The 26,925-nt window shown below is 45.9% G+C and overlaps 1 protein-coding gene across 1 annotated transcript; it reads right to left on the reverse strand.

Moving 5' to 3' along the window:
• Positions 1-4,973: 4,973 nt before the first annotated feature.
• Eef1akmt1 (EEF1A lysine methyltransferase 1) lies at positions 4,974-26,829 on the reverse strand. Its single transcript, XM_021182369.3, has 5 exons — positions 26,794-26,829; positions 21,407-21,569; positions 12,963-13,045; positions 5,759-6,039; positions 4,974-5,257 (listed from the first exon to the last, which is right to left on the reverse strand). The coding sequence occupies exons 2-5, from the start codon at positions 21,548-21,550 to the stop codon at positions 5,121-5,123; spliced, it is 645 nt and encodes a 214-aa protein (XP_021038028.1). The 5' UTR covers positions 21,551-21,569; positions 26,794-26,829; the 3' UTR covers positions 4,974-5,120.
• Between the last annotated feature and the right edge of the window lie 96 nt (positions 26,830-26,925).

Consider the following 26,925-nt stretch of genomic DNA (forward strand, 5'->3'; position numbering starts at 1 on the left):
AAAGAAAATATCAGGCAGGGACCACCAGAGCTCTGTGGCTAGCCTGCATGGGTATGATTGGTGAGCCCCAGGCCAATGAGAGACCAAGCATGCACAAACAAAGGTATATGCAGGATCTATATTATTCAGGGTTTAGAAATCACTGGGATATGGTTGTGGGGGTCTCTATGAACACCACTGTGTTTCTGCTCAGACGGGAGCCCAGGAATCACACAGCTCTGAGGTGGGACAGTCTCCCACTAGAAGGGCATCCTGAGTCATGCAAGCCCAGGAACCACACAGCTCTGAGAGGAAGCCTTAGCAAAGGCGTTGCAGCTCCTGGGGGAGGGTATCCCCAGCTGAGCTGAGATGCTCCAGAGCTCAGCCCCCTACCCTCCTCTTTGCTTCTTCATCGCTTCTTCGGATGAGAGAGTCACACAAGGCAGGACATTTCTTTTTTTTTTTTTTTTTTTTTTTTTTTTTTTTTTGGTTTTTCGAGACAGGGTTTCTCTGTGTAGCCCTGGCTGTCCTGGCACTCACTTTGTAGACCAGGCTGGCCTCGAACTCAGAAATCCGCCTGCCTCTGCCTCCCGAGTGCTGGGATTAAAGGCGTGCGCCACCACGCCCGGCTCCAGGACATTTCTTGGAAGAGATTTATTGAAAGGTCCAGGGTGTGGAGTTATGAAGCTAGGTATAGTTGTCCTCTGCTCCAGGAACAGACAACAGAGAGCTGGACAAAGGGCAGTGTTTATATAGGATTTCTGAGGGGGCCAAGCTTCTCAGGGCAGAGATTTCCAGAGTGATGGTTGGTGGGATTTCAAGTCCTGAGCTTGAGGGACTCAGAGATTGGTGGATTTTCCTGTTCAGGGATTGGTGGGTGTTTGGGGACACTTAGGGATTGGTGGATTTTCCTGTGGCTTCCCTCCCCCCACCCCTTTTGCCTGCATGGGGCCCTTGTGTTAGAGAGAGGAGTCCTTCCCAGGTTTTCTGAGGCACCATCTCTGTGGGGCTGCTTTGGGTAGGGCGGGAAGCTGGAGAGGAGGTGCTGCCACTGTGGACAGCCGTGTGGGAAAGCTCCTGCAGTGGTGTTCACGAAAGCTGTAGGCTGAGGCAGGAAATGTGTCGCCACTGTGGATCACTCCAGAAGCAATACGTCTCCGTGGACAGCTCCTGTAAGGGTTGCAGGCTGAGATGCTGTGACGTCCATCTTGACAGGAGCCCCATTTAGGACAGCTCCCGTGGGACAGTTTACTGCGTGGGTGCTGGAGGAGGGGCCTGCCTTCGCTTTGAGAATTTTGTGGTGTGCTGCTCACGGAAGACAACCGCGACTAGCAGAGTAATGACCCACACGAAGCAGGAAGGTAGTTCTGTCCTTGATTCAGTGTCTGAGAGTCTGACCCCAAACAAAGTATTTTATTTTAGTCATGTTTAAGCACAGTACAATTTGGTGAAAAGTTCCTGGTGACAACTCAATTGCATGTACACAGTAAAAGCACAAGTTAAACCAAACAAAGATTCTACGTGACTACATTGAAACTCTTTGTAAGTACATGTGACACCTTCCATAAAGATGGGCTGTATAGTCTGAGAGAAGCCAGCCCAGGATAAACTGGGGAGGATCTGGTGTGATCTAAGTCACACGAATAGTGCACACGTTACCATGTTATTAACCACGTCTGTTCTAGCCTTCTGGGCAGATAGCAGGTTCCGTCTGTTCCTTTGAAGGAACAACCCGGTATGTTTAACATTCTAAGTACCTAGGGCTTATCTGTGGGCATAAGGACCGCCGGGCCTTCTACAATGATAGAGGGCTTTTTCTTTTGTTTTGTTTTCATGGTTTTTTGAGACAGGGTCTTGTGTAGCCCAGGCTGGCCTAGAACTTGATCATCTGAAAAGATACACGAGCCTATCGGGGACACTTGACGTTCAAACCACATAAAAAGTGTGAGAGGTGAAGTTGGTTCTGAGCATCCACGATGTTGGGTGTTTGTCTGCTATTGTGATACAGGCAGAGTGAGTGGAGAGAGACAACGCCTCTTGGTTCTGCTCAAACTTGCCAAAGCACCTCCACAGGAATGCGTCCAACGTGTTCTAAGAGCTGCAGAAACAGCTGCAGGTTTTTATGAGGTTCAAAAACAGGTCACGTATGAACACAGATTTACCACTGCTGAAGCAACATCAAGGGTCCAGAAGCCACGAAACATGTTGGCTACTTCTTAAACAAGCTTGTTTAGTTATGGGGCTGAGGATTTTGCTCAGCTGATAGAGCAGATGGCCTTGCCTACAAGAGGGTCTGGTTCAACCGCCTGCACCAGGGGGCGGGGCCAGGCAGCGAGAGCTTCCTGACCTGGATCTCCAGGCCTCTCTTTTTCTTAGTGCAGCTGCACAGCTTGAAAAATCCCAGCTTATAGGACAAGTCGGTTTCTGATTTCTCTGTCGTTAGCTGTTCACAATTCCTAAATTGGACATTTCATTTCTACACATAATTTATCACTTAATGTCTGTTTCTCACTTAAGGAATTTGTGGCAAATTGGTTCACATGCAAACAATAAGGAAGGGACTATTGTTTAAAGAACATTTTAAGCAATGTACAACATGTGCCTGATAGCTCGTAAAAACTTGTTTAAAGTGACGCTGTCTGGGAATGTGAAAGCTGTGCCTAGCCTCTCCTCTGACTGTCAGGACAGGTTGCATAGGGCGACAGTAACCAGCCCCTCTTCTCTGGCGATGTCTTAATTAGAGTTAGTATTGCTGGGATGAAGCGCCATGGCCAAGAGCAAATGGAGGCGGCAAGGGTTTGTCTGGCTTGCCTTTCCCATCACTGCATCGATGAAGGAAGTCAGGACAGGAAGATCACAAATAGGGCAGGAGCTGGAGGCAGGAGCTGATGCAGAGGCCATGGCTGGCGCCTCATGGCTTGCTCAGCTTGCTTTCTTTCAGAACCCAGGACCACCAGGGATGGTACTATCTGTAGTGGGCTGGGCCCTCCCCCAGCAATCACTGATGAAGTAAATGCCCACAGGCTTGCCTACAGACGTTTTCTCAGTTGAAGCCTCCTCCTCTGATGACTATACCTTATGTAACACGCTGAACTAGAATATGCACAATGAGCCCCTGCCACGGCTCCTCCCCACTAACCTCCTTTCTGAGGCCCTCTCAGTGCTCATGTGGGTTCCTCTTATAAAGTTCCTCTTATCAGTGTTTGATTCCTGAAACTTTACAGGGTCCAGCACCCGGGAACATTTCCCCTCCCCCACAGGTCAGCCCAAGAACTAGATGCTAGGACAGCTTCTGCCTGGGAAGAGAAGACTCCAGTGGAGAAGCTGTCACTGTGGGAGCGGGGGACATGTGACATGTGCTGGTCATCTGACATTCTTTTGGTCAAAGAAAGACATCCTTTTCTGAAATGGTGAGATACTTTTTCTTCAATTTTGACACAATTGTAGTTACCAAAAGTTATCAAAAGTTACCAAACTACCAGAGTGATCTTGTGTATTTCCCCCGCTTTAAAAAAAGATTTATTTATTTAATTTATATGAGTTCACTGTTGCTGTCTTCAGACACACCATAAGAGGGCATCAGGTCCTATTGCAGATGGTTGTGAGCCACCATGTGGTTGCTGGGAATTGAATTCAGGACCTCTGGAAGAGCAGTCAAATGCTCTTAACTGCTGAGTCAGCTCTCCAGCCCCTGATCTTGTGAACCCTTAACTCGTTTCCTGTGAAGGGGCCAAGTACAGAAACTGGCAACATGGCCGCTCCATTAGGGGAAACATTTTTACTGTGGGTAAGAGAGGATCTATCAAGGGGGCACCTTGAGGTGCAGACAGAGCAGAGGAAAGGAAAGCAGATGGGACATGGCTAGGGCTGGGGAAACAGGAGAGAGGAAGGGAGTTAGTAAGAGATGGAACATAGGCAGACAGCTAGAGAGTAGAGACAGGAAGTACAGAGACAGCAAGAACTCAGGGTGGACAAACCACGTGAATTATATATACAGAGGATGAGTGGCTGGGGGCAGGGGCTCCTTTTGGGGACAGAAAGCGGGTTTCACAAGTTCCTGAGGAAAGCTGGCTTTTACCTAAGCCCCAGAAATCCTTCCATTGTCCAGCTAGAACTCATTTCTTGACATATGGAGAGAGGGCCTGAGACCTAAAGCCTTGAAAGTGGCATGTTGGGTAACTGTAGTGTGATGTCACTGACTCTGTCCTTACATGCCACTTGGAGTCAGCCAGATTCACGTGCACTGTGTAATGTGATCACGGGATTTGTGAAACTGCTACGACAGGACGGACAGAACATCCCAATACCACAGAGAAGGCCCCTTTGTGGCCACACTCAGCCCTCTTCACCATGCCCATGCTGACCCAGCACTGCTATGCCGTTCTCCATCCTCAAGCACTGTGGTGGGAACATACGGAGTGTGGGCAGGTCCACCCAGCATGACGTCCCTCGGGAGCTCTCCAAATCATACATATCCCTGATTTTGTGTGGAGACTCTCTCGCTATGCGACCCAGGCTGGGTTCAAACTTAAAATCCTCCTGCCTCAACCTCCCTAGTGCTGGGATTGCACAGTTGTCCCTCGGCTCCTGTGTACTCTCCTGGAGCACAGAAGGATGTAAATAGCTGTGACAGCCAGGCTCCAGCACACCCAGCTCTGTTGCTTGGTTAGGACGTTTGGCTTGACACTGCCATCCTTTCCCGGTCTGGAGTGAGGCACCGCATGCTGGGATACCAGTGCTACATTCACCAGAGCCCTCGGAGCCAAAGGGGAGTCAGGACGAAGGAGGAGTTGGACAGAACGCAGGCCGTGGACCAACCTGCTTCATGGAGGTAGGTCAGGTCTCCAAGAAGCAGCCAGAGCCTAGCCACCGGAACTCTCAGACCACTGGGCAGCAAAAGTCTGCCATTCTGTTCTCACACGCTGAACAACATTTCTCTTCACTCTAAGTCCACAGACCTGGGTTGGTGTAAGAATCTCAACCTCATGACAGAATCAGCATGGAGAAGTTTTATTTTATTTTGAAAAATAAGCCAGGGGAGTCCCAGCCATGGCAGAGAGAGGAGGAGGTCACAATGTTTCCACAGAACGAGAACTGGGAAATGGATGTGGAGTCCTCCATGGAACTGTTGCCATGTGAATTTAGGCTTCACAGTCCAGCCCAGAGTCATAGTTCGTGTAACAGCGGAACTCATTGGCCAAGTTTCGGGAGTGTTCCGGAATAAACTTGCACATCTTCACACCCAGGAGCTGAGCTGCCTGCTCTTCCATGATGGCTCCTAAAGAACAGACCAAGTGAGCTAAGAGTCAGAAGGGACCCTAAGCACGGCTGAGCTGAGCTGTGAGTGAGCAGGCCTTAGATGAAACCCCTGGAATAACTGGGGAACAATCCCACTGTACGCAGGGTACTTTATATTCCTCTTTGTTTCCTCTAACATGTTTGCAAAGTGTGTACTTTGCCCACTTCCTTCCATGGTGGGTATGTGTGTGTTGTGGGGCGCACAGATGTTCCATGTGCACGTATGTGCCCATAACAGTGGTGGCTAGACAAAAGTAATATCTAACATGTATCCACATGTGCACAGGTCAGACCATGTTAAACACTTTATGTGAGCTACATCACTCAATTCACAATGGCTCTCTGGGGCATAGAGAGGTCACATAACTTGGTTAAGGTCATGCAGTAAATGGCAGCTTCAGGATCCCGTTCTAAGATCTCTGGGAACTCGTAAACTCAGCACCCGACAGAGGCTCTTACAGGGTATGAAGGTGGCACCTACCTGTGCACAGCAGAATCTTGCCCCGAGTCAGGAACTGGATTGTTTCGGATGTCTTCCTGAGACATTCCTCAGACAGGTAAGGGGGGTCTGCAACCACAAGGTCAAAGCTCTGTGCAGCGATTCCCTCAGGCAACTCCAGTGGATGGTTGTAATCATAGAAGATAAATTCATCCCCATATATGGCAAATCTTCTGTCGTATTCAAAGATGTAGACAGAGCTGTCCTCCCTACAGAGCTCCCGGAGCTTCTGGTACACGCTGGGCGCACTCACACATGCGATTCTGAAGCAAGCGCATAGCATGAGGTGAGGAATAGTGCAAATAAAAACTTCTTAAAAGTCTCGGCTCAGCCAGGCATGGTGGTGCATGCCTTTAATCCCAGCACTCGGGAGGCAGAGGCAGGTGGATTTCTGAGTTCTACAGCCTGGTCTACAGAGTGAGTTCCAGGACAGCCAGGGCTATACAGAGAAACCCTGTCTTGAAAAACCAAAAAAAAAAAAAAAAAAAAAAAAAAAGTCTCGGCTCAGGAATTGATTGTTTATTTGTTTTTTTCTAATTCTAGAAAAAAGCTATTTTAATTCGGTTCCCCTTAAAACTTAAGATTCTGTACCCCCTATCAACCATATTTTCACATACAGGAAATTTACATACATATATGAGCTGTACCACCATATAGTACACCTGCATCCATTCGACGTCTGTGACATATTTTACTGTATGTAGTTGTGACTTTTGCATCTGACCTTTTCTAAAACAGCTAACATGTATGTAATATGCTTATCCCCTAAAAGGCAGATGCTATGAGGGTTTAAGGTTGGTCTCTTTTGAAGACACTATACATAAGGACCCAGTATCTCCCCTGAAAGCTCGCCACCCTAAGCCACAGGGTTTCTACCGTATGAGGTTTTGGGAAGGCTGCCCTGTTTACTTTGCAGGCTGTTTCTGTCCGTTCACATGATTACTAGGGCATCAAGTACAGTGCCCATTTTCCATGTTAGATGAAATTACACCAAAGATCTCAAGTTCTCTTCCAAATGTCAGTGTTTGTAAACAGCATTTATTACAGATGCTCAAACTTCAAGTTTTCTTGGTGAGGTCAACAAATACACTGAGCCGGGTGTGGTGGCGCACGCCTTTAATCCCAGCACTCGCACTCGGGAGGCAGAGGCAGGCGGATTTCTGATTTCCAGGCCAGCCTGGTCTACAAAATGAGTTCCAGGACAGCCAGGGCTATACAGAGAAACCCTGTCTTGGACCCCCCCCACCCCCCAAAAAACCCAAACAAACAACAACAACAACAACAACAAAACCCCCAAATACACTGGACACAAGAATGGAAACACTAGAAACCCAGGCTATATGTAAAAACCACTAATAACAGAATTCAGTTTAACACTGACAGCTGACATTTCTGATCTTAGTTCCTTAGGTCTTAAAAAAAAAAAACCAACCCATAAAAAAAGAACCAAAACCACTCTGAATATTAAGTATAGGACTTATAAACTCATCAGCTCTACCTCTTAGAGAGAAACTCTCAGGACATCGTTCCTGCTAACATGGAGACCAAAATCTCCTTGAACCAAGTAAGCTCACTTTTTTTTTTTTTTTAAGTTTTTTCGAGACAGGGTTTCTCTGTGTAGCCCTGGCTGTCCTGGAACTCACTCTGTAGACCAGGCTGTAGAACTCAGAAATCCACCTGCCTCTGCCTCCCGAGTGCTGGGATTAAAGGCGTGCGCCACCACGCCCTGCCAGGTATCACTTCTGAGGAACCTAGTATTTAAAATGTCCAACTCCAGCCAGGCATGGTAGTGCACACCTTTAATCCGAGCACTTGGAGGCAGAGGCTGGAGAATCCCAGTGAGTTTGAGGTCAGCCTGGTCTACAGAGAAGGTTCCAGAACAGCCAGGGCTCTGTTATACAGAGAAACCCTGTCTCACAAAACCAAAACCAAACCAAACCAAGCCAAACAAAAGGCTTCCTGCAACTCACAATTTTGAGCTGAAAGACTATACTTATGTTTATGGAAAAAATATAAAAAGTATCAAGCACACATTATGACTAAAGTTAGACATGGCTAACTCAAAGCCTGAATGCACCTGCTATTTCAGGGTGAATCTAAGCTGTTTGTGTGCTTGTTTAAGATGGGATCTCATATGTTCCAGGTTAGTCTCAAACTCACTACTTAGCAGTGGTGACACTGAACTTCTGATTCCCCTGCCTGCACCTCCCGAGTGCTGGGGCTGCAGGTGTGCCACCACCCCTGCTTTCTTGGGTGTAGAGCTATAGGTGACTTCTAGGAGAGAAGTTCTGGAGACTACAAGGAAGACAGGCTAGACTCTAGCTTCTTCTCTCTATCCCTTCTATAACTTCTAGATTTGGGTTATATGCATGTATTACCAATTTAAAAGGACTTAAGGGCCAGAGACATGGCTCCACAGGCAAAGCTTTGCAGGGAAAGTCTGGCGACCTTATTTTGCATGCCTGGAACCCATGTAAAGTAGAAGATGAGATGGACACAAAAGGCTGTCCTGGCCTCCTCGTGTGTGCTGTGGTATGCTTGTACCCTCACACAAAAAGAAGTACACACACATTACATATAAACAGTACAGACAGGCACAAGCATACACACATCATATATAAACAGTGTAGACAGAAACAAGTATACACACATCATATATAAACAGTGTAGACAGAAACAAGTATACACACATCATATATAAACAGTACAGACAGAAACAAGTATACACACATCACATATAAACAGTACAGACAGAAACAAGTATACACAGATCATATATAAACAGTATAGACAGAAACAAGTATACACACATCACATATAAACAGTATAGACAAGTATGTCTTGAAAAGGAGTTAATTTTAAACTTAAGCTTCTAAAATGAGATATGTTTCTTCCTCCTTTTGCTTTTTAAAGATGTACAATATGTTTACTTTATCTGTATGAGTGTTTTCTGTGTGCCACACACACACCAGGTGCCCATGGAGGCCAGAGAAGGCATTGGATCCTCTCCAGCTGGAGTTATAGATAGCTGTGAGCTGCCATGTGGGTGGTGGTTTGAATCCAGGTCCTTTGAAAGAGCAGCCAGTGCTTTTAAATTAATAACAAAGCATCTCTCCAGCCCCTCTTGTTGTTTTGTATGTATGTATGTATGCATGTATGTATGTATGTATGTATGTATGTATGTATATTTTTATATGTGTATCTGCATGCATGCATGTGTATGTATATATGTATGTATGTGTATGTATGCATGTGTATGTGTAGGTGTGTATGTATGTATGTGTGAATGTATGTATGCGTGTATGTGTATGTATGTATGTGTGTAGGTGTGTACATGGATGTGTGTACACAAATGCATACATGGTCTTCAGAGGCCATTAGAGAAGGTCAGATCCTTTGGAACTGGAGTTACAGGTAGTTGCAAGCTACCATGTCAGTGCCTAGAACCATGCAGGGCCCCTGCAAGTGAAGCTAACACTCTTAACTCCTACCTGTCTCTCCAACCCGACATGCTTCTTACAGAGGCTGAGAGGGCTTCATAAGTGAAGCCTCCTGTGCCTGGGGAGGACACGAGCCCCCTTGTACAATGCCTTTGCACTGGGCAAAAAAGGCAGAAGGAGCCTTGAGGTGGGGGAGAGAACACTGCTTCTCATGAAAATAAGTGGAGGTTTGCAGGCAGTGGAACCAGAGTGACTGCGTGCAAATACCTCCCTGAGGGCTGACTTTACCCAGGTGCCTGGCTCCTCCCTGGCCCCAGTGGCAACTTTACTATGCAGAGAATAAGCCCTAAGTGGGAGATCTGTACCATCCTCCCTCCTCCCAGTGCTCAAGGAGGCCGGAAGACCGTTAGAGCTGTGGGTGGTGGAAGACTACAAGCAGTGTCTTCTGACACAGGGCAGTTAGAGGCAAATTCACAGTACTTGAGACAGCGTGCTCAAAACCTGTCCAAGGAGCTGCGTGTGGTGGCTCAGACCAGGCTGGCTTTGAACTCACAGAGGTATGACTACAGCAGGGGTGCTGAGGTGTGACCACAGCAGGGATGCTGAGGTGTGACCACAGCAGGGATGCTGAGGTGTGACCACAGCAGTGGTGCTAGGAGGCACAGCGGAAGGCACACAGTAGTAGTCCACTACAAGCTGCCTTTACAGTACACCATGGCTCCTACAAAATCTAACTCACCTTTCAGGAAAAAAAGGTGTCAGGTTTGGTAGTACACACCTAAAATCCAAGCACTTGGGGTATGGAGGGATGAAGATGAAACTCTCTTTTAAAAAGAAAAAAGTTAGCCGGGCGTGGTGGCGCACGCCTTTAGTCCCAGCACTCGGGAGGCAGAGGCAGGCGGATTTCTGAGTTCGAGGCCAGCCTGGTCTACAAAGTGAGTGCCAGGACAGCCAGGGCTACACAGAGAAACCCTGTCTCGAAAAAAACCAAAAAAAAAAAAAAAAAAAAAAAAAAGAAAAAAGTTGCATCCAATTAATATGTGATAATGGGATGATCCAATGTATCTAAGAAAATATTATTCCCAAGTGTTATCGCTTTAACCTTAAATGTCATATAGAGATAAGCCCTTGGTCTTTGGCCATTAGCAGGGGCTGTGAGAGGAAGCTGGGTCAGTGGGAACATGCTTGCTCGATACCTCTGCCATAGGTGCTGTTTCCCAAGGCCAACTCACCATGATCAAACCACCTGAATGAGCCAACATCTCAAGTACTTATCAGCGACTGAAAGCCAAGGAGCTAAGAAAAAACAAAGAGCAGCGACAGAAAAATAAAAAAACAGAAAACCAAGACTTGCTAAGGAGATGTAGGGAACACACTCATTAGGATGGATTCCTTCATCCAAGTCTGTTATGCAAACAAGTAAAATTTCATTGTGTTTTGTTGTTTGGGCATACATTTCTGAGAGCAAAGGGAACAGACGAGGGGGTGAAGAGCTGAGAGTAGACAGGAGGTAAAGCACTGTACTTAGGAAGCTAACGAACAGACAGTTGGCTCAGTTGGCCTGGCATTGGCAGCCAGGGGAGCTGGGCAGTCCATGGCTTACGTTGATGCATCCCCAAGGGGCTCAGGGTAACACAGACCGAGGAAACTCAAGACCTGGGAGTGAAGGTGGAGCTAAAAACAGAAGCTGTCGAAAGACCTATTTAAGAAACAGGATTCTCTTTCAGACCCCCACGTCCTGAGGACACTGGAGAGACCTGAAGGCATGTTCTGCAGCTTGGCGGATGCTTGGGAGGGAAGTGCCCAGCACAGACAACAGTGTGGTACCCTATGGGAATTAGGAGAGAGCAAGATGTAGCTGGTGGAAGAGCATGCAGCTAAGCAAGGCTCTGGGCTCCGATCCCAGCTCCACAGCAGGGAGAAGAGAAGTTAGAAGGGTCCAGAACACCAGCGCCAGATGTGTGTAACCTCAGGCAGGAGTTAGGGGAATCCTGCTGGACCTCCAGCCAGCACACTGGACGGACTCAGAAGCTTTCTGGGAAATCGTTTATCCTGATCCCCTCACTACAGATGCCACAGCACAAAGAGGGACTGCGACGGCAACTCACTGGTAGAACCTGAAATTACTCCCCAGGCCAAACAGAACAGATGAGGTCCACCCTTAGGCACATCAAGGGGCCCACCCACCCTTAGGTATGAAGGAAGAGGCAGGGCTCAGCAAACGTGCCAGGAGAACACCTAACATCCAATAGATATCCAATATCAAGTAATCAGGAAAAATTACTTCAGCGTCCACTGAGAAGGTGCCCAGGAGGGAGGCCCTGCTCAGGAGCTGAGAGCTTAGCATCCAGTCAGGGTGGTATTCTGAAGGATACTGAGTGGGTACTTTAGTAGAGGAGCATAGCTGGCGAAAGCAGGTCACTGAGGACAGCAGGGAGGACAACAGGATGAGGAATAGAAAGCAAACAGAAGCACACACATGGACACACAGACACACACACAGACACACACACAGACACACACACACACACACACAGACACACACACACACAAGCAGCAGCAGTGATGGGGGAAATCAGAGAAATAATTTAAGATATCCTCAAATCAAACAAGAATGAAAGAACTACTTTGGGGCTCGCCAGGGTCAGTGCCAGAGGAAAGTTACACATCAAGACATTGAGAACCTGGGATGAGGGAAACTTCTACAGAAGCCAAGGATGGGGATGGAGGAAGCACATTTTCTACAAACACTCAAAATGCTGCTGGATTTCTTCTCTTTTCTTTTTGAATGAGGGGTTTTGTTTTTGGTGGTTTGGTTTTATTGTTGTTGTTTTGAGACAGAGCTTCTTTGTGTAGCCCTGGAACATTCACTGTAGACCAGGCTGGTCTTGAGATCTGCCTGCCTCCACCTCCTCAAATGCCCAGCTTGAATGATGGGTTTCTTGACAATTTAAAAACATTTTCAAAAGCTAGAATTAGACAGTCAGCAAAACTATTATGGTTCAGAGAAAGAGGAAATCAAAACCATTGTCTGATAAGCTCACTTCTGTACACCTCTTCTGTGGAAGCCATGGGTGTGACCCACATAGATGAAGCTGTAAAACAGGAAATGTGTAATCTAGAACATAAGTGGTGGGAAGACCCCAGCATGCTGGCCAGGAGAGTCCTCAGGAAAAGCCGAAGCAAACATTATAGGGTGGCCCTAGAAATATTTTTTCCCCTTAAGAAGTCAGGTTGTAGTTTGCTTTAAAAGCTTATAAAGGTAGCCTGAGCTATATGAGTCCCTGTCTCAGAGAGGGTGCGTGTGTGTGTGTGTGTGTGTGTGTGTGTGTGTGTATGTGTGTGTGTGTGTTTGGGGGGGGGGTGCTGTCAGAGAGAGGCTACAGTGAATAGATTTCCTGATACTTAGTACTGGAGAATCTGGGGTTTTTTTTTTGTTTTTTTGAGACAGGGTTTCTCTGTGTACCCTGGCTGTTTTGGAACTCACTCTGTAGACCAGGCTGGCCTCGAACTCACAGAGATTCTCTCCCTCACCACTGCCTAGCTATGGAGTAGTTCTTAGTGAGCCATGAGTGGCAAACCTCATGACAACATTTACATATTGTACTTTAGACTTTTAAGAAACTATCTCATTTAGGAAGGGCATTCAAAGTATTCAGTTATATACCTGTGCCTCCTAAGTGACATGATTGTTTCCGTGTGTTCCTCAAACGAGAAGAGAAAAAGAAATAGAATCTGAATCTCACCTGCCTCCTTCTCCAGCAGCATCGATCGCTTCCCGTGCAAGTCGCAAAGCAGTGTCCTGACTGTACCAGAACTGGCTCAGCTGCTGTAACAGGGACAGGTGACACCATCTCAGAACTCAAATAAACTTCTTTCAACTCACACCTCCTAAATACTGTACAGATATTTAACTTGTCATCAGTTCATGTTTCTTTTAAGTTAATTAAGATCAGTACAGTTCCCCAGTGCACCAACAGAAGCTACATCCTGAGTAGCCAGGGCTGCTGATATCACAGAGCTAACACCAGCCAAGGCTCCCCTGATGGCAGAGCATACCCAACCTGAACCGGATTCAGCTTCTAGAGTGGACCACCAACTGAACAGATCCAGGCAGGGGCAGGGGGGAGGGTCCAGGGTCCAGGGGGCAGGGTCCAGGGGCAGGGGCTGTGGCTGGTTAGTGGTTTCCAAGGCTTCCTCTGTCTTCACCTCCCCCGTGTTTCCCAAGTTAACTGTCTTTGTTCCTTAAGGTTGTGACTTGCTTTAGTTTTGCTGGTTTTATTGTTGGTTTTTTTTTAAAGAGTTATATATTTAATTTATGTATGTGAGTACACTGTTGCTCTCTTCAGACATACTAGAAGAGGTTATTGGATAACATTACAGATGGTTGTGAGACACCCTGTAGTTGCTGGGATTTGAACTCAGAACCTCAGGAAGAACAGTCAATGTTCTTACCCACTGAGCCATCTCTCCAGCCCCTAGTTTTGATGTTTGATTTCATCCTGACTATGACTTTCCTTAAAGTTTTGGTGGTCCTTACTTATGTATTTATAAGTGAAGGATGGTGTTAATGTGAAAAAAAGCAGTTTGGTTTCCCTCTGTGGTCAGCCCATTTCTCCACCTCTTTCCCCCAGCAAGACCTAGCTGTCATGCAAACTGAGTCTTTGATTTAAAAATCTGGCCAGTGTCTAGGGACACAGGTCAGTGTTTGCCTGGCATATATGGGACTCTAGGTTCTAGAACATTATTATTTTAAAGTACTGAAAATCTGTCAAGAATACAAACAAGCCAAAAGCCTGCCATGTGAAGAACTGGTTACAAAGGTGAAGTGTGCACCCACACAGTGAGCTGTGCTAAAGATGCAGTGTGCACCCACACGGTGAGCTGTGCTAAAGAGGCAGTGTGCACCCACACAGTGAGCTGTGCTAAAGAGGCAGTGTGCACCCACACAGTGAGCTGTGCTAAAGATGCAGTGTGCACCCACACAGTGGGCTGTGCTAAAGATGCAGTGTTCACCCACACAGTGGGCTATGCTAAAGATGCAGTGTTCCCCCACACAGTGGGCTATGCTAAAGATGCAGTGTGCACCCACACAGTGGGCTATGCTAAAGATGCAGTGTGCACCCACACAGTGGGCTATGCTATAGATGCAGTGTGCACCCACACAGTGGGCTATGCTAAAGATGCAGTGTGCACCCACACAGTGGGCTGTGCTAAAGATGCAGTGTTCACCCACACAGTGGGCTATGCTAAAGATGCAGTGTGCACCCACACAGTGGGCTGTGCTAAAGATGCAGTGTGCACCCACAGTGGACTGTGGTCCATCCAGAAAGACCAAGGTCCAGCCATGCTACATTGTAGACAAGCCTTGGAAACATTGAGGAGAAAAGTCAGACCAAAACTCCTACATGTCATGTGATTCCATTGCTATGAGATACTCGGAAGAGGCTACAGAACAAGAAGAGAAAGTCTGTTAGGTTGCCAGGCAATAGGAGGACCGCAGAATGAGGCCCCTGATAACAAAAGGGGAGAGAGGTAGGTGTCCTCCTGAGGTGATGAAGTGCACTGATGGGCTGCAGAGGGCTCAGTGGTTCAGACCACCTGTTGCCCTTGCAGATATCCTGGGTTCCTTTCCAGCACCCACATGGTGGATCTCAGTTCTGGGGCATCCAACACCCTCTCCTGACCTTCTTGGGCACCAGGCATGCACATGCACATGGCACACACACACACACTTACATACATACATGCAGGCAAGTTCTCATACACAGAAAACTAAAATGAATGGTTTTGGCTGATGAGTATGCGAACCCACAGTCTCACATACACACATTCCTTGTCTCTTAACTTTATAAGCTAATTTTCTGTCATCAATTCTACCCACCATTTGTTTCCTTACTCTAGATCATAACCACTGCGTCTTCTTAATATTTTCCGTAATTTTTATTTTTAACGCTTTAATCCATGTAGACTTTAGTTCTGTGTGCAGACAGTGAGGACTGAAGTTTGTTAAGGGCAATGCAGGACCCAGTACCTGCTATCACTCGGAATGGTTTTTTTTTTTCTTGGCAAGTATCTTTATGCTCTGGGCTGTCCCCTGGACCTCGACCCCAGCATCTACACCGATGTCCTTGTATCTTTTCATCACAGCAGCCAGCACTCCTGCCTTAGAATACTCACCTTTGTATACTATTGCCCTATTCTTGGTTGTTTATGTGCTCATACTCTTTTTCGAGTTTTATTTATACGTGTGTGTGTGTGTGTGTGTGTGTGTGTGTGTGTGTGCACGCGCGCGTGCACGCATGTGCACTCTCGGAGGCCAGAAGACGGTATTTAAACTCCTGAAGCTGGAGTTACAAGCAGTTGTGAGTCGTCTGTGTCCCTGTTGATGTGTTTTTGTTTTTTGTTTTTTTGATTTTTTTCTCTGTGTGGCCCTGACTGTCCTGGAATTCACTCTGTAGATCAGGCTGGTCTCGAACTCAAAAATCTGCCTGCCTCTGCCTCCCAAGTGCTGGAATTAAAGGCGTGCGCCACCACTGCCCAGCTTGTTGATGTTTTTGTGTTATTAAATCATTGTTTGGACACGGGGCTTACTGCTCAGGCTGGGCTAAAACTTACCATGTAGCCCAGCCTGATGTCAAGCTCACAGCTGTTCTTCTGCCTCCGCCCCTCGGAAAGCTGACATCACAGGCGTGAGCTATCAGGCCTGGCTAAATGCTTTTCTTCTTCCTTTGGACTCCTGAAATTAAATTCAGTGCTTTGTATGTGCTAGGTTTATCTGAAGGGTTTACTAGTCACGGTCTGTATTACTCAAAACGAGGCAGCTTCAAAATTACGACAGCTAAATTTGCTATTCAAAATTGCAAATTGTATGAAAATACGCAGAATTCTTTAAATCAACAGTATTTTCTGACTAAGAAACCAGGATGCTTATGTGTTTCCCATTCAGCTTGCACAGCCTTGGCTGAATATTAACTGTAAAGACGAGCTTCACAGTGCTTCCAAAGTCGGAGCGTGCATATGCACTTCCATGAATGCATGAATTCATGTCTGCATCTACATGGATTCTCCATGGACGGCCGGAGGAACACTCCTGGGCAGGGGACATTATGGAGCCTGACCCCACTACATCACAGAGGCAGGGGACGGCTGAGTCATAAGAGCTGCCTGCAGGGAGGCTGCAAACGACCCTTCCTCATCCCATACCATCAGTGGCCTACGGTTTGGTTTTTCATGACATTCCAGAAGAATATCATTTTATTTTCTTTTTCCTTTCTTTCCTTCCTCTACTCAAGAACAATTGATCCTTTTAACCCTGCCTCCAAAGTGGCAAACCAAAGCCCTATTTCTGTACTAGAGGCACACAGCTTTATGAGCAAATCACCTCTCCCCCCAAACTTCTAGATTTACAATGAAGATTAAGCCTCTTACCCCACATCTCCTTGCTTTTGGGCCCCGTCCCTCAGAAACTATCATCTTCAATTCCTGGTTTCTTCACCCTTTTGCCCCCCAGCTCTATCACTATGCTTAGGGTCAGTCTCCAATCCACCTGTTCCTAGAACATGCACTTTGCTCCCTCATACAATCCTCTCCCTTCATCTCCTGAGGCAGTTAGAATCCACATTTTGAATACCTGGAACCAGCAGTGTTGAGCCACATAAAATACTAAAAGTATGTTTTTTTTTCCAGTGTGATTACTGGTTTGTCCTAGTTAATATACATGCATGATTACCCCCTCCCTCCCTCCCTCTCTTTATTACAGTCAGGGTCTTACATATCCCACACTGGCTTTGAACTCCCTATGTGGCTTGAAACTTCTAATTCTCCTGCTTCCCCCTTCCATGCGCTGGGGACTACAAGTGTGAGCCATCAGGACCCTCTTGTGCAATACTAAGGATGAGTCTGGTTTCATGGATGCTAGGCAAGAACTCCACCAACGAGCTGTGTATGCAGTCCTTCGTCTTAACCCTCAGTATCAGCCTTCTATGGGCCTTTGAACACTCTCTTCCTGCAGGGCCCTCCATCATTCTACCTTACTCCCTGGAACAAGCTAGCTCTCTCTCTCTCTCTCTCTCTCTCTCTCTCTCTCTCTCTCTCTCTCTCTCTCTCTCTCTCTCTCTCCTCGTGATACTGGGACCACTGCTGTGCAGGTATCAGAAGGCCCCTTCCCAGGACTTAGTGTCATGGTTGTATGGGGATGTCCCTGCTCTGTGTGTCAGAAAACCTCCTCCCTCAAGCTCACCCTGACCTTCCTTGGTTCATGTCTTCCTTGCCAGAGCAGAGCTCACACGCGCTTTCCTTCATTTACTTGCTAGAGCTGGCTTTCTGTTGGAAGTGCTCCAAGTCTAAACTGCATCTCTGTTCTCACACTTGACTGACACCTTAGCTGAATACAATTTTTATCAAAATATTTGCAGCAGTTTTAGATTTATAATTTCTTCCTTCCTTCCTTTACCTATTTATTATCTTTTCTTTTGAGACAGAGCCCTGGCTGGCCTGGAACTCAACACTCCACCTGCTCTAGCCTCTCCAGTGCTGGGATTAAAGGCAGCCACCATCACAGTCCACAATTCCAGTTTTTTTACGGGTTGGGTGGTAGCGATGAGCCTGGCTTGTCTTGCTGTGCTGCTGAGGATAACCGTAGGCTTCTGCCTCCAGCCTTCCGTGTGCTGGGTAACAGACACGTGCCATTGTGTCCAGCTCGAGAGTTCTAGTTTCTAACCAAGTTATTGAGAGGGGACGATGTGGCTCTGATTCTAAGGTTCTAGGAAGACCTGCTCTTCCTCAGGAAGGTCTGAGGACCTTTCGTGTGTGTGTGTGTGTGTGTGTGTGTGTGTGTGTGTGTGGCCCATGACTGTGTAACACTGGGGTCTCCTTCAGTCACCTCTCACCTTACTATTATTTCTCTGACAAATCTCTCTCTAACCCTGGAGCTCACCAGTGTGGTTGGAGTAGCTGGCTGTAGGCTGTAGGGATCCTCCTGTCTCTATCTCCCCACTGCTGGGCTCACAAGTGCACATCACTGATGCCCGCTGTTTATATGAGTGCTGAATTTGAACTCAGGTCTTCGTGCCTGCATGGTAAGTACTTTACTAATAAACTCTCCTCCTGGATTTTCTTTACTATCCATATCCAGAATTTTCTTGAGTCTCTGTGTGCATATGTGCATGTGTGTGCATTGCTATTTATGGAACATAGTAATACATATATGGAATATGTGCTAGGCAGTGGTTTACCAAAGAGCTATATTCCCAATCCTTGGTTATTTTTGTTTGTTTTTGAGATGGGGGGGGGGTGTCTCATGGTATAATTCAGGCCAGCCTTGCTGGGGGACAGTTCTGGCCCTTTTGACAGGGTTCTCCTTGAGAGGAGATAAGGAATCATTGCCAGGCAGTGGTGGCACACACCTTTAATCCCAGCACTTGGGAGGCAGAGGCAGGTGGATTTCTGAGTTCGAGGCTAGCCTGGTCTACTGAGTGAGTTCCAGGATAGCCAGGGCTACACAGAGAAACCCTGTCTCAAAAAAGAAAGGAAGGAAGGAAGGAAGGAAGGAAGGAAGGAAGGAAGGAAGGGAAGGAGGGAGGGAGGGAGGGAGGGAGGGAGGGAGAGAGAGAGAGAGAGAGAGAGAGAGAGAGAGAGAGAGAGAGAGAGAGAGAGAGAGAAAGAAAGAAAGAAAGAAAGAAAGAAAGAAAGAAAGAAAGAAAGAAAGAAAGAAAGAAAGACAGACAGACAGACAGGCAGGCATCGTCGAGGGAAGAATAAGTCAGGTGTGGTGGTCTGCGGAATCCTACAGCTCTGACTGACTAGCAATCAGTTTGCTTCTTTATACAGGTTTTACAGAACAAAGACAGACTAATGATTATCCAAATAGTACAAATTATATCATTTGTCTCTGGACATGTGTTTCATTTTTCATTACATGTCCAGGTTTACAAGTTCAGTCACAATTAGAAGATGCAAATAGAACAGATTTTATTTTTATTATTAGCCCTCTAACTCCAATTCAAAGAATCTAAAGAATGTTTTTGTCAAAGCAAACACATTTATTTTATGACAGCCTGCTTTTAGGCTGGCAGTGTTTGCAGTTTTAAAGCATTCCAGACAAACAAAATGCTTATGAAGCAGTCTTTTTATGAATAAATACTAACACCTAACTCCTTATACCATATTGCTTCATCACCTGCTCTATAAAGAAGGGAACGATTATTTTAGTTAATCTATCTCATTTACTGGGTTCTATTCCTCCAGGGTCATATCCTGTATGACCAGCTATCTTTAAACTACATTTTCAGAGAGCTTTCAGCCTATTGTAAAGGGAGGCCTTGAACCTGTAGCCTATTCTCCTGGCCAGTCAGAGTTTGTCAATGGTCTCTGTTGACCCTGCACCAATTATACTGTTTGAGATTGCTCCGGGAGTGTGTGTGTGTGTGTGTGTGTTCATTTAGGGATTCCCAGCCAGTATTAGTGCTTATCCATCCTTAACCATCCCCAGGGCATATGGAAGACTTCCAAATAGGGCCAGAGAAGCTTAGGTAAGTTTAAGACTTTTCCTAAACATTTTCACTGGAAAAGACAAAAAATTCATCATAACGCAGAAAGCCCCCAAGAATGCAACACAGAGACCAAAACCTAAAACTGAGAGACAGACGACAGTGATGGAAGCACTCAGCTCCCCTGTGCTAGAACCATGTGGAACAGCTGTGCTGACTTCATGTCTCAGCCTCCCCAATACTGGGACAAACAAACAAACAATCCCCCTTGGGATATTTCCTCACTTTTTATCAACACACTAAAAAGTCCCCAAATTAGATAAGTAAGTAGTGGGAATAAACTAGCTTTTGTAAATACTTCATATATTTTCTATAACAGCCACATATTACTTTTAGAGTCTGAAAAGAATTGCATAATTATCTAAAGATTAGGCTGAAGAAAGAGACAGACCACCTAAAGAATAATACTTCAAACGCAGGCTACTTATCTGTAGATCAAGCTAAAAGGTGAAAATGCAAAGCTAAGTCAGGTGACATGGCCCACACTGTGACCCCAGAACTTGCCGGTAGAGGCAGGAGATCAGGAGTTCAAGGCCATCCTTGAACAAAAAAATAAAAATATACGAGGAAGAAGGTCATGAGAAAGTGCCCTTCGTTAGATGGAACACATGGCGTACAGAAGGGGAACGTTTTTACCCCGTAGTTTTAAGTGGGGCTTATGAGTGATCAGAAAACTGTGATACACCTTACAGGACCTCAGCTGGGCACAAACGCAAAACCTGAAACAAACAAACAAGACATAAAACCTCCCTCCACTTACAAAGTGACAGGAAAGGATGGGCCTGTTACTTCAGTCAGCAGACAAATGGGAGACCTTGCTACTCGGCTGATACTTCAAAATACTTAGATTAGGGGTTTCCCGTAATAGTTTTATTTTGTAAATTTCTACTTTTTTATTTCTACTTTTGAGAAAAAAAATTAATTTTTATGTCCCTAAACTTATTACGTATTTGCAGTGGGGCCTGAGGCTACTGAGTCCTCCTCCCTCTGCCTCCTGGGTGCCAGGGTTACAGGCAGGTACCATTGCCTGCCCACACCTACTTTTTATCTGGCTACAAAATACAAGTGTATAAAACTAGAAATTAACCTATTCTTTTTTTTTTTTTTTTTCCGAGACAGGGTTTCTCTGTGTAGCCCTGGCTGTCCTGGAACTCACTCTGTAGACCAGGCTGGCCTCGAACTCAGAAATCCACCTGCCTCTGCCTCCCAAATGCTGGGATTAAAGGCATGCACCACCACCGCCTGGCTGAAATTAACCTATTCTTAAAAATTCTCTCATCATCTTTCCATTGCGCACGTAGGTTCAGCTACACCTTTTACTGAAATGATCCTTCTTTTTTTTTTTTTTTTTTCCACCATAGGACCTGTTGGATTCTATGAAAACCAATAGGGTGTGCCTTGTGGACAGGACATTACTGTTCCACTACCTGCAAACCCCTTCCCTGATCACCAGCTAGCCTGTTAGTCAGAGCCAAGACAATCTGTGCACCCTGTCGAAGGACGCCCGTCCAACTGCTGTCTGCCTTCTGCCCTTGCTCCCTGGAGTTCTCAGCTCCTGAGTGACAGCAGGGAGAGGGAAGACAAGCGCCACGGCTGCACACACCACACCGCTACTCCTCAACCTGGATACACTCACTTACCCAGTTCTCCTCTATTACCCCAACGTTATATTTATCATCCCCTCCTGGGTTGACGGATTGCTTCTGCTCAGCATAAAACTCCTGGAGAGCTGCTAAGGTATGGGAAGAGAGCTGGGGTATATCGTCGTCTTCTGACTCACTCATTTCACAAAGTGTCTGTGACCTGCAGTGCAAGAATATATATTGTATGGACTTGTTTCTTATGCCCACCAAATAACAATGAGAATTTTTTTTTCCCCTCTCCATGGAGCCCCAGGTGTTCTGGAACTTGCTATGTAGACCAGGCCTCATGGGATTAAAGGCATGCCCACCTTTGCCTAGTGAGAAGTGAAGTTTAAATAGAAAGCATACATATCTAAAACTCCCGGGGGGTGGAGGAAAGGCTTAGCAGGTGACATCACAGCCTGTGCAACCCTGGTAACCTGAGGTCAGTATTGGAATTCCTGTACAAAAGCCAGATGAAGGGTTGGAGAAATGGCTCAGCAGTCAAGAGCACTCACTGACTGCTCTTCCAGAGGGTCTGGTTCTATCCTCAGAGCCCACACGACAGTGCACAACCTTCTATAACTCCAGTCCCAGAGGATGTGATGCCTGCACCTGGCCTTCACTGGCGCCAGGCATGCATGTGGTGCACAGACATCTCTTAAGGCAAATGCTCATACACATAAATTGTAAATAAAGCCAACCAACTGACCAGATAGGGTGGCTTACATGATATCCCAGCCCCAGTACTGGTAAGAGATAGGAGGCAGGGATAGGAGTAGATGCAGCAGAAACCCTGAAAGAAGGTATGATAGCCAGGCATGGGACACAACACTTTAGTCCCAGCACTTGGGAGGCAGAGGCAGGTAGATCTGAGTTTGGCCGAGTCTACATTCCACACCAGCCAGGGTTACATGGAGACACTGTCTCAAAAAGCATGCAAGCACACAAATAAATAGGTCTGGGAAGGAACCCATTCCTGGAGAGTGATTCTCTGACTTTCTCATATGCCTGGTGCCACACCTATGTCCATGTGCATACACAATGAGCTCTAATAAAATCGCTCTCTCATATTCTTCTGTGTCTTTCTTTCCCAGTGGTCTTTAAGATTTCTTCCTATTTATTTCTGCCTTGGTGCACTTTCTTCTATGCGTTTCCAGTACCTTGGGTTTACTGAGGCTCTTGGATCTGCAGGGTTTATAGTTTTGTATCAGATTTGATAAAAAGCCTTGGCCTTGTGCGTTCTGGGAATCAAACTCGGGGCAACAGACCTGTCCACAGGAAACTTTACCCAGTGAAGCATCTCAGCAGATTCATCTTTGATGCAGTTTTCATTTCTACAAACAGGAAGTCTTTTTTTATATCCATACTTTACATGTTCAATCTTTTCTTTACCTGCTTTTTTTCTTTTATTTAGGTGTTTTGCCTTCACATAGTCCACACAGCACATGAATGGTGCCCAAAACCTTGAAAAACTTGTGTATACATAGCCTAGATGTTCCTGAACTTCTTGATTCTTTTTTTTTTTTTAGATTTTTCGTGATAGGGTTTCTCTGTGTAGCCCTGGCTGTCCTGGAACTCACTCTATAGACCAGGCTGGCCTCGAACTCAGAAATCCACCTGCCTCTCTGCCTTCCAAGGGCTGGAATTAACTTCTTAAACTGAGGATTATGACCTCATACATAAGGTTTCATAGCTAAACGTGCAGAGGGGGGTAGGGAGTGTTAGCATCAGTGAAAGGTTACTGGATCTGCAACAAGCAACACTTAACTGAACACTCAGCCCCTGGTGAGTCTGAGGTCGTTTCACGCAGCACTGTACTACACAACACTGCAGCCTTGGCTCTGCACACACAACGCGTCATGAACTGTGTTTTCTGTACTGCGCTCAGCTTTCTACTGAAAACAATGAACCACAGAAAACAGACTTGGTATTTTCCTACTGGCATTCCTCAGCATTGAAGTATCAAATTAGTAGTTTTAGATTGTACTGCATTAGAATATTTGATCTTAAAAGCTGTTTATGAGGCTGGGGAAATGGTTCAGCTGTTAAGAGCACATATTGTTCTTACAGAGGACCTGAGTTTGGTTTCCAGCACGCACAGTGGGGAGGCTGATGACTGTAACCCCAGCTCCAAGGGACCCAGTGCCTTCTTCTGGCCTCCCCAGACACTGCACACACCCACAAAAGGACATAGCATTTTAAAAAATTGTCTCTGGCAATTAAAAAACCTTTTAATCTGGGCGTGGTAGCACATGCCTTTAATCCCAGCACTCAGGAGGCAGAAGCAGGTGGATTTCTGAGTTCGAGGCCAGACTGGTCTACAGAGTGAGTTCCAGGACAGCCAGGGCTATACAGAGAAACCCTGTCTCGAAAAACCAAAAAAAAAAAAAAAAAAAAAAAAAACCTTTTTAAAAAATACTGTTGTAACTGGTCACTTAAGTTCATAAAGAGTCATTTAATGAATTTTGCCTGGGAATTAACACTTGGGAAGTGGCACTAATGAGACACCTACCACTCATAGTGCATACTTATTTGAAGTGTTCTTATTAATGACAATCATATCAAAAAGCTAACCAACTCCCGGAAATGTTGGAGACTCTACAGCCTGAAATAGTAAATATTCAACCATAATTCATTATGTAAAAAGAATCAAGTACGTCTATTGGTATGCAAATCTGTCTTTATGTTTAATAGTAAAATTACATATACACCAAAGAATTGCTTTAAAATAAGCTTACAGGGGCTGGAGAGATGACTGAGTGGCTAAGAGCACAGCTGCTCGTACAGAGGCCCCAGGCTCAGCTCCCAGTGCCTACATGCTGATTCACGGGCACCTGCAATCCCAGCTTCAGGGACCCAGTGCCCTCTTCTGGGCTTAGCAGGCAAGGCACTTGGCGCACACATGGCACACATATGTACATACATGCAGGCAGAGCACCCAAACGCATCCAATGAAAAATAAATAAAATGTGTGGTTATTATCAGTAAATGTTTGATTTGATTTTTTTTAATGCCTATATGTGAAGGGTGACAAAAAATTTCTTAGGTGAGGATCATGAGTGTAAAAAATTTTTTTATATGTTGCTATATTTTTTAATCCCATTTATTTCCAGAAAAAGGGCTAAATTGTTAATTTTCATTTTTGCATTCATAGCACTCTTGCCTATCATAGTTCGTCCTCTTTCTAAAAATCTATTTATCCTATATACACATATGTATACAGAAATATGAATATACACATACAAAACTCAGTGATATACTGTAATAAAATTTAAAATATTAAGTTCTCTGTGTGAGAACTACGCTTGGTAAAGTTCTATTTACTAAGGTAGTGGTGGAAGACAGAAGTTCCTGTCATTACTAACCATATTGAGGGGGGTGGGGGAGAAGAAATACAGAAGACAGGGTCTCACTATGTAGCCCATGCTCTCCTGGAACTCACTATGTGGCTTAGGCTAGCCTCAAACTCATGATCCTGCTGTCTCAGCCTCCTGAGGTGTGTTACTCTGTGTGGCTGTTTTGTATTGCTTTTTAAGTAGGTTTGTGAAATTGTGTTAAGCAGGTCTGAAAAGGGCTGTGTCATATTAAACTGACCTGGAGTGTTTATGGAATATGGAGTGGCTAATATTCTAGATCAGTGGTTCTCATGGGAGAGCCAGGAGTCACTCTTCTTCTAGGAGAAAGACTTGCAAACAGCTGGAAACATTTTTGGTTATCACAATCAAGGGCATTGCTGGCAACCAGTGGACAAAGGTCAGCTATGACGCTGAACTTTCTACAGTTCATAGGACAACCCTCTACTTCAAAGATCTGTCCAAAATATCCTTAGTGCAGAGGTCCAGAAACCCCAGAGACAAAGAAATGGCAAGGCGGGGATTGCTCTATGTCAGAAATGTGGCTCAGCACCTAAGGGCAACAGGGAAGAACCTGATGGGAAATAAAGTCAAGGCAGTTTGCCTTGCTAGGAGAAAATGGAAACGGGGTTACAGGAAGATGGGACTACCATGGGGAAGGAGGAGCAGCAGCAGGGATTCTTCATTTCTATAAAAATCTTCTAGTTCTAGTCAGGCTGTGGTGGCGCACACCTTTAATCCCAGCACTCAGGAGGCAGAGGCAGGTGGATTTCTGAGTTTGAGGCCAGCCTGGTCTACAAAGTGAGTTCCAGGACAGCCGGGGCTACACAGAGAAACCCTGTCTCGAAAAACAAACAAAACAAAACAAAACAAAACAAAACAAAAACAAAAACCCCTAAAAAACCCAAAATCAAAACAAACAAACTTCTATTCCCATGCATCAGATCTATGAAAGCAACAACAAAAAACTAACAATACTGTATGTCAGAGTATCTAAGTACCTTCTCCAAGATATTTAGGTCATGAGAGTGTAAGCCAGCAGAAAGAGTATGAACCAAAGGTTCATTCCAGAGTCGTTAGTAAACTGCAGGAAGGGTAGCTGTACTAGTAGGTGAATAGAAGAGAATGGCCTGTCAGGTATGCTCAACCTGCGGCTCACAGAGACAGGCACCCACAGTAACTAGAAATGACATTGTTCTCAACTTGTTTGTTTCCCGAGTGTGAACTCTGTAGATGACAATGCCTGGTAGATATTCTCTAAGTAATCTTACTGATTCAAGACAGGAGTTGTGTTGCCTTGGCTGTCCTAGAACTTGCTCTGTAGACAAGGCTATCTATCTACCTCTATCTATCTATCTATCTATCTATCTATCTATCTATCTATCTATGAATGATAGGATTTCTTTGTGTAGCCTTGGCTGTTCCGGAAAATTCTCTGTAGACCAGGCTGGCCTTGAACTCAGAGATCTGTCTGCTTGTGCATCTCGAGTGCTGGACTAAAGGCGTGCACTGCCTAACACGCAGCTATAAAAATCGTGTGCTTTCATTTTCATACAAGTCTCTGCCTGAGGGAAGCCCTTCACTTCCTAAGTACTGTTTATTATTTAAAGAAAGATTGTTGGGTGTGGTGACACGGGAAAAATGAGGGATCAATGAGTCTGAGTTCGAGGCCAGCCTGGCTACACAGTGAGACTATCTCAAAATAATAAATCCCACCATGACCTGAGATAAAACTTGCACAGAGAAAGCAAGCCACAAACACACAACAAGGTAAGTTTGGATGAACAGCCCGGCCAGCCAAGCCCCATGCTAAGGCTCATGGCTTCCTCGTGTCCACGCATATATATCCCTTCCCCAGGCCCCATCAGAGCACCATTCCGACCGGACCACTAAGGACTTGTTTCCGGCTCAAGATGTCCAAGAAGAAGGACCCCGCAGAGAGGAGGCCCCTACTGGGAAAGTCTCCAAGGGAGACTTATGGACCCGGCTCAGAACCCACCCAAAACATCCCTTGACCCTCTGCCGCCACACTCCGCAGCCGCCACTCACCACTAACGCATGCGCAGTCGTCACGGGGTGGGGTGGGGGGGGGCCGGGAACCTCCGCGTTTGCGCTGGTGCAGACCAGACGGAGGGAGCCAATGAGCGTCTAGTCCCGCCCAGTCAGCTTCCGGCTTCTACA

This window comes from Mus caroli, unplaced genomic scaffold, assembly GCF_978045245.1.
Source record: "Mus caroli unplaced genomic scaffold, Mus_caroli_1 scaffold_12, whole genome shotgun sequence".
In the NCBI taxonomy this organism is placed as follows: domain Eukaryota; kingdom Metazoa; phylum Chordata; class Mammalia; order Rodentia; family Muridae; genus Mus; species Mus caroli.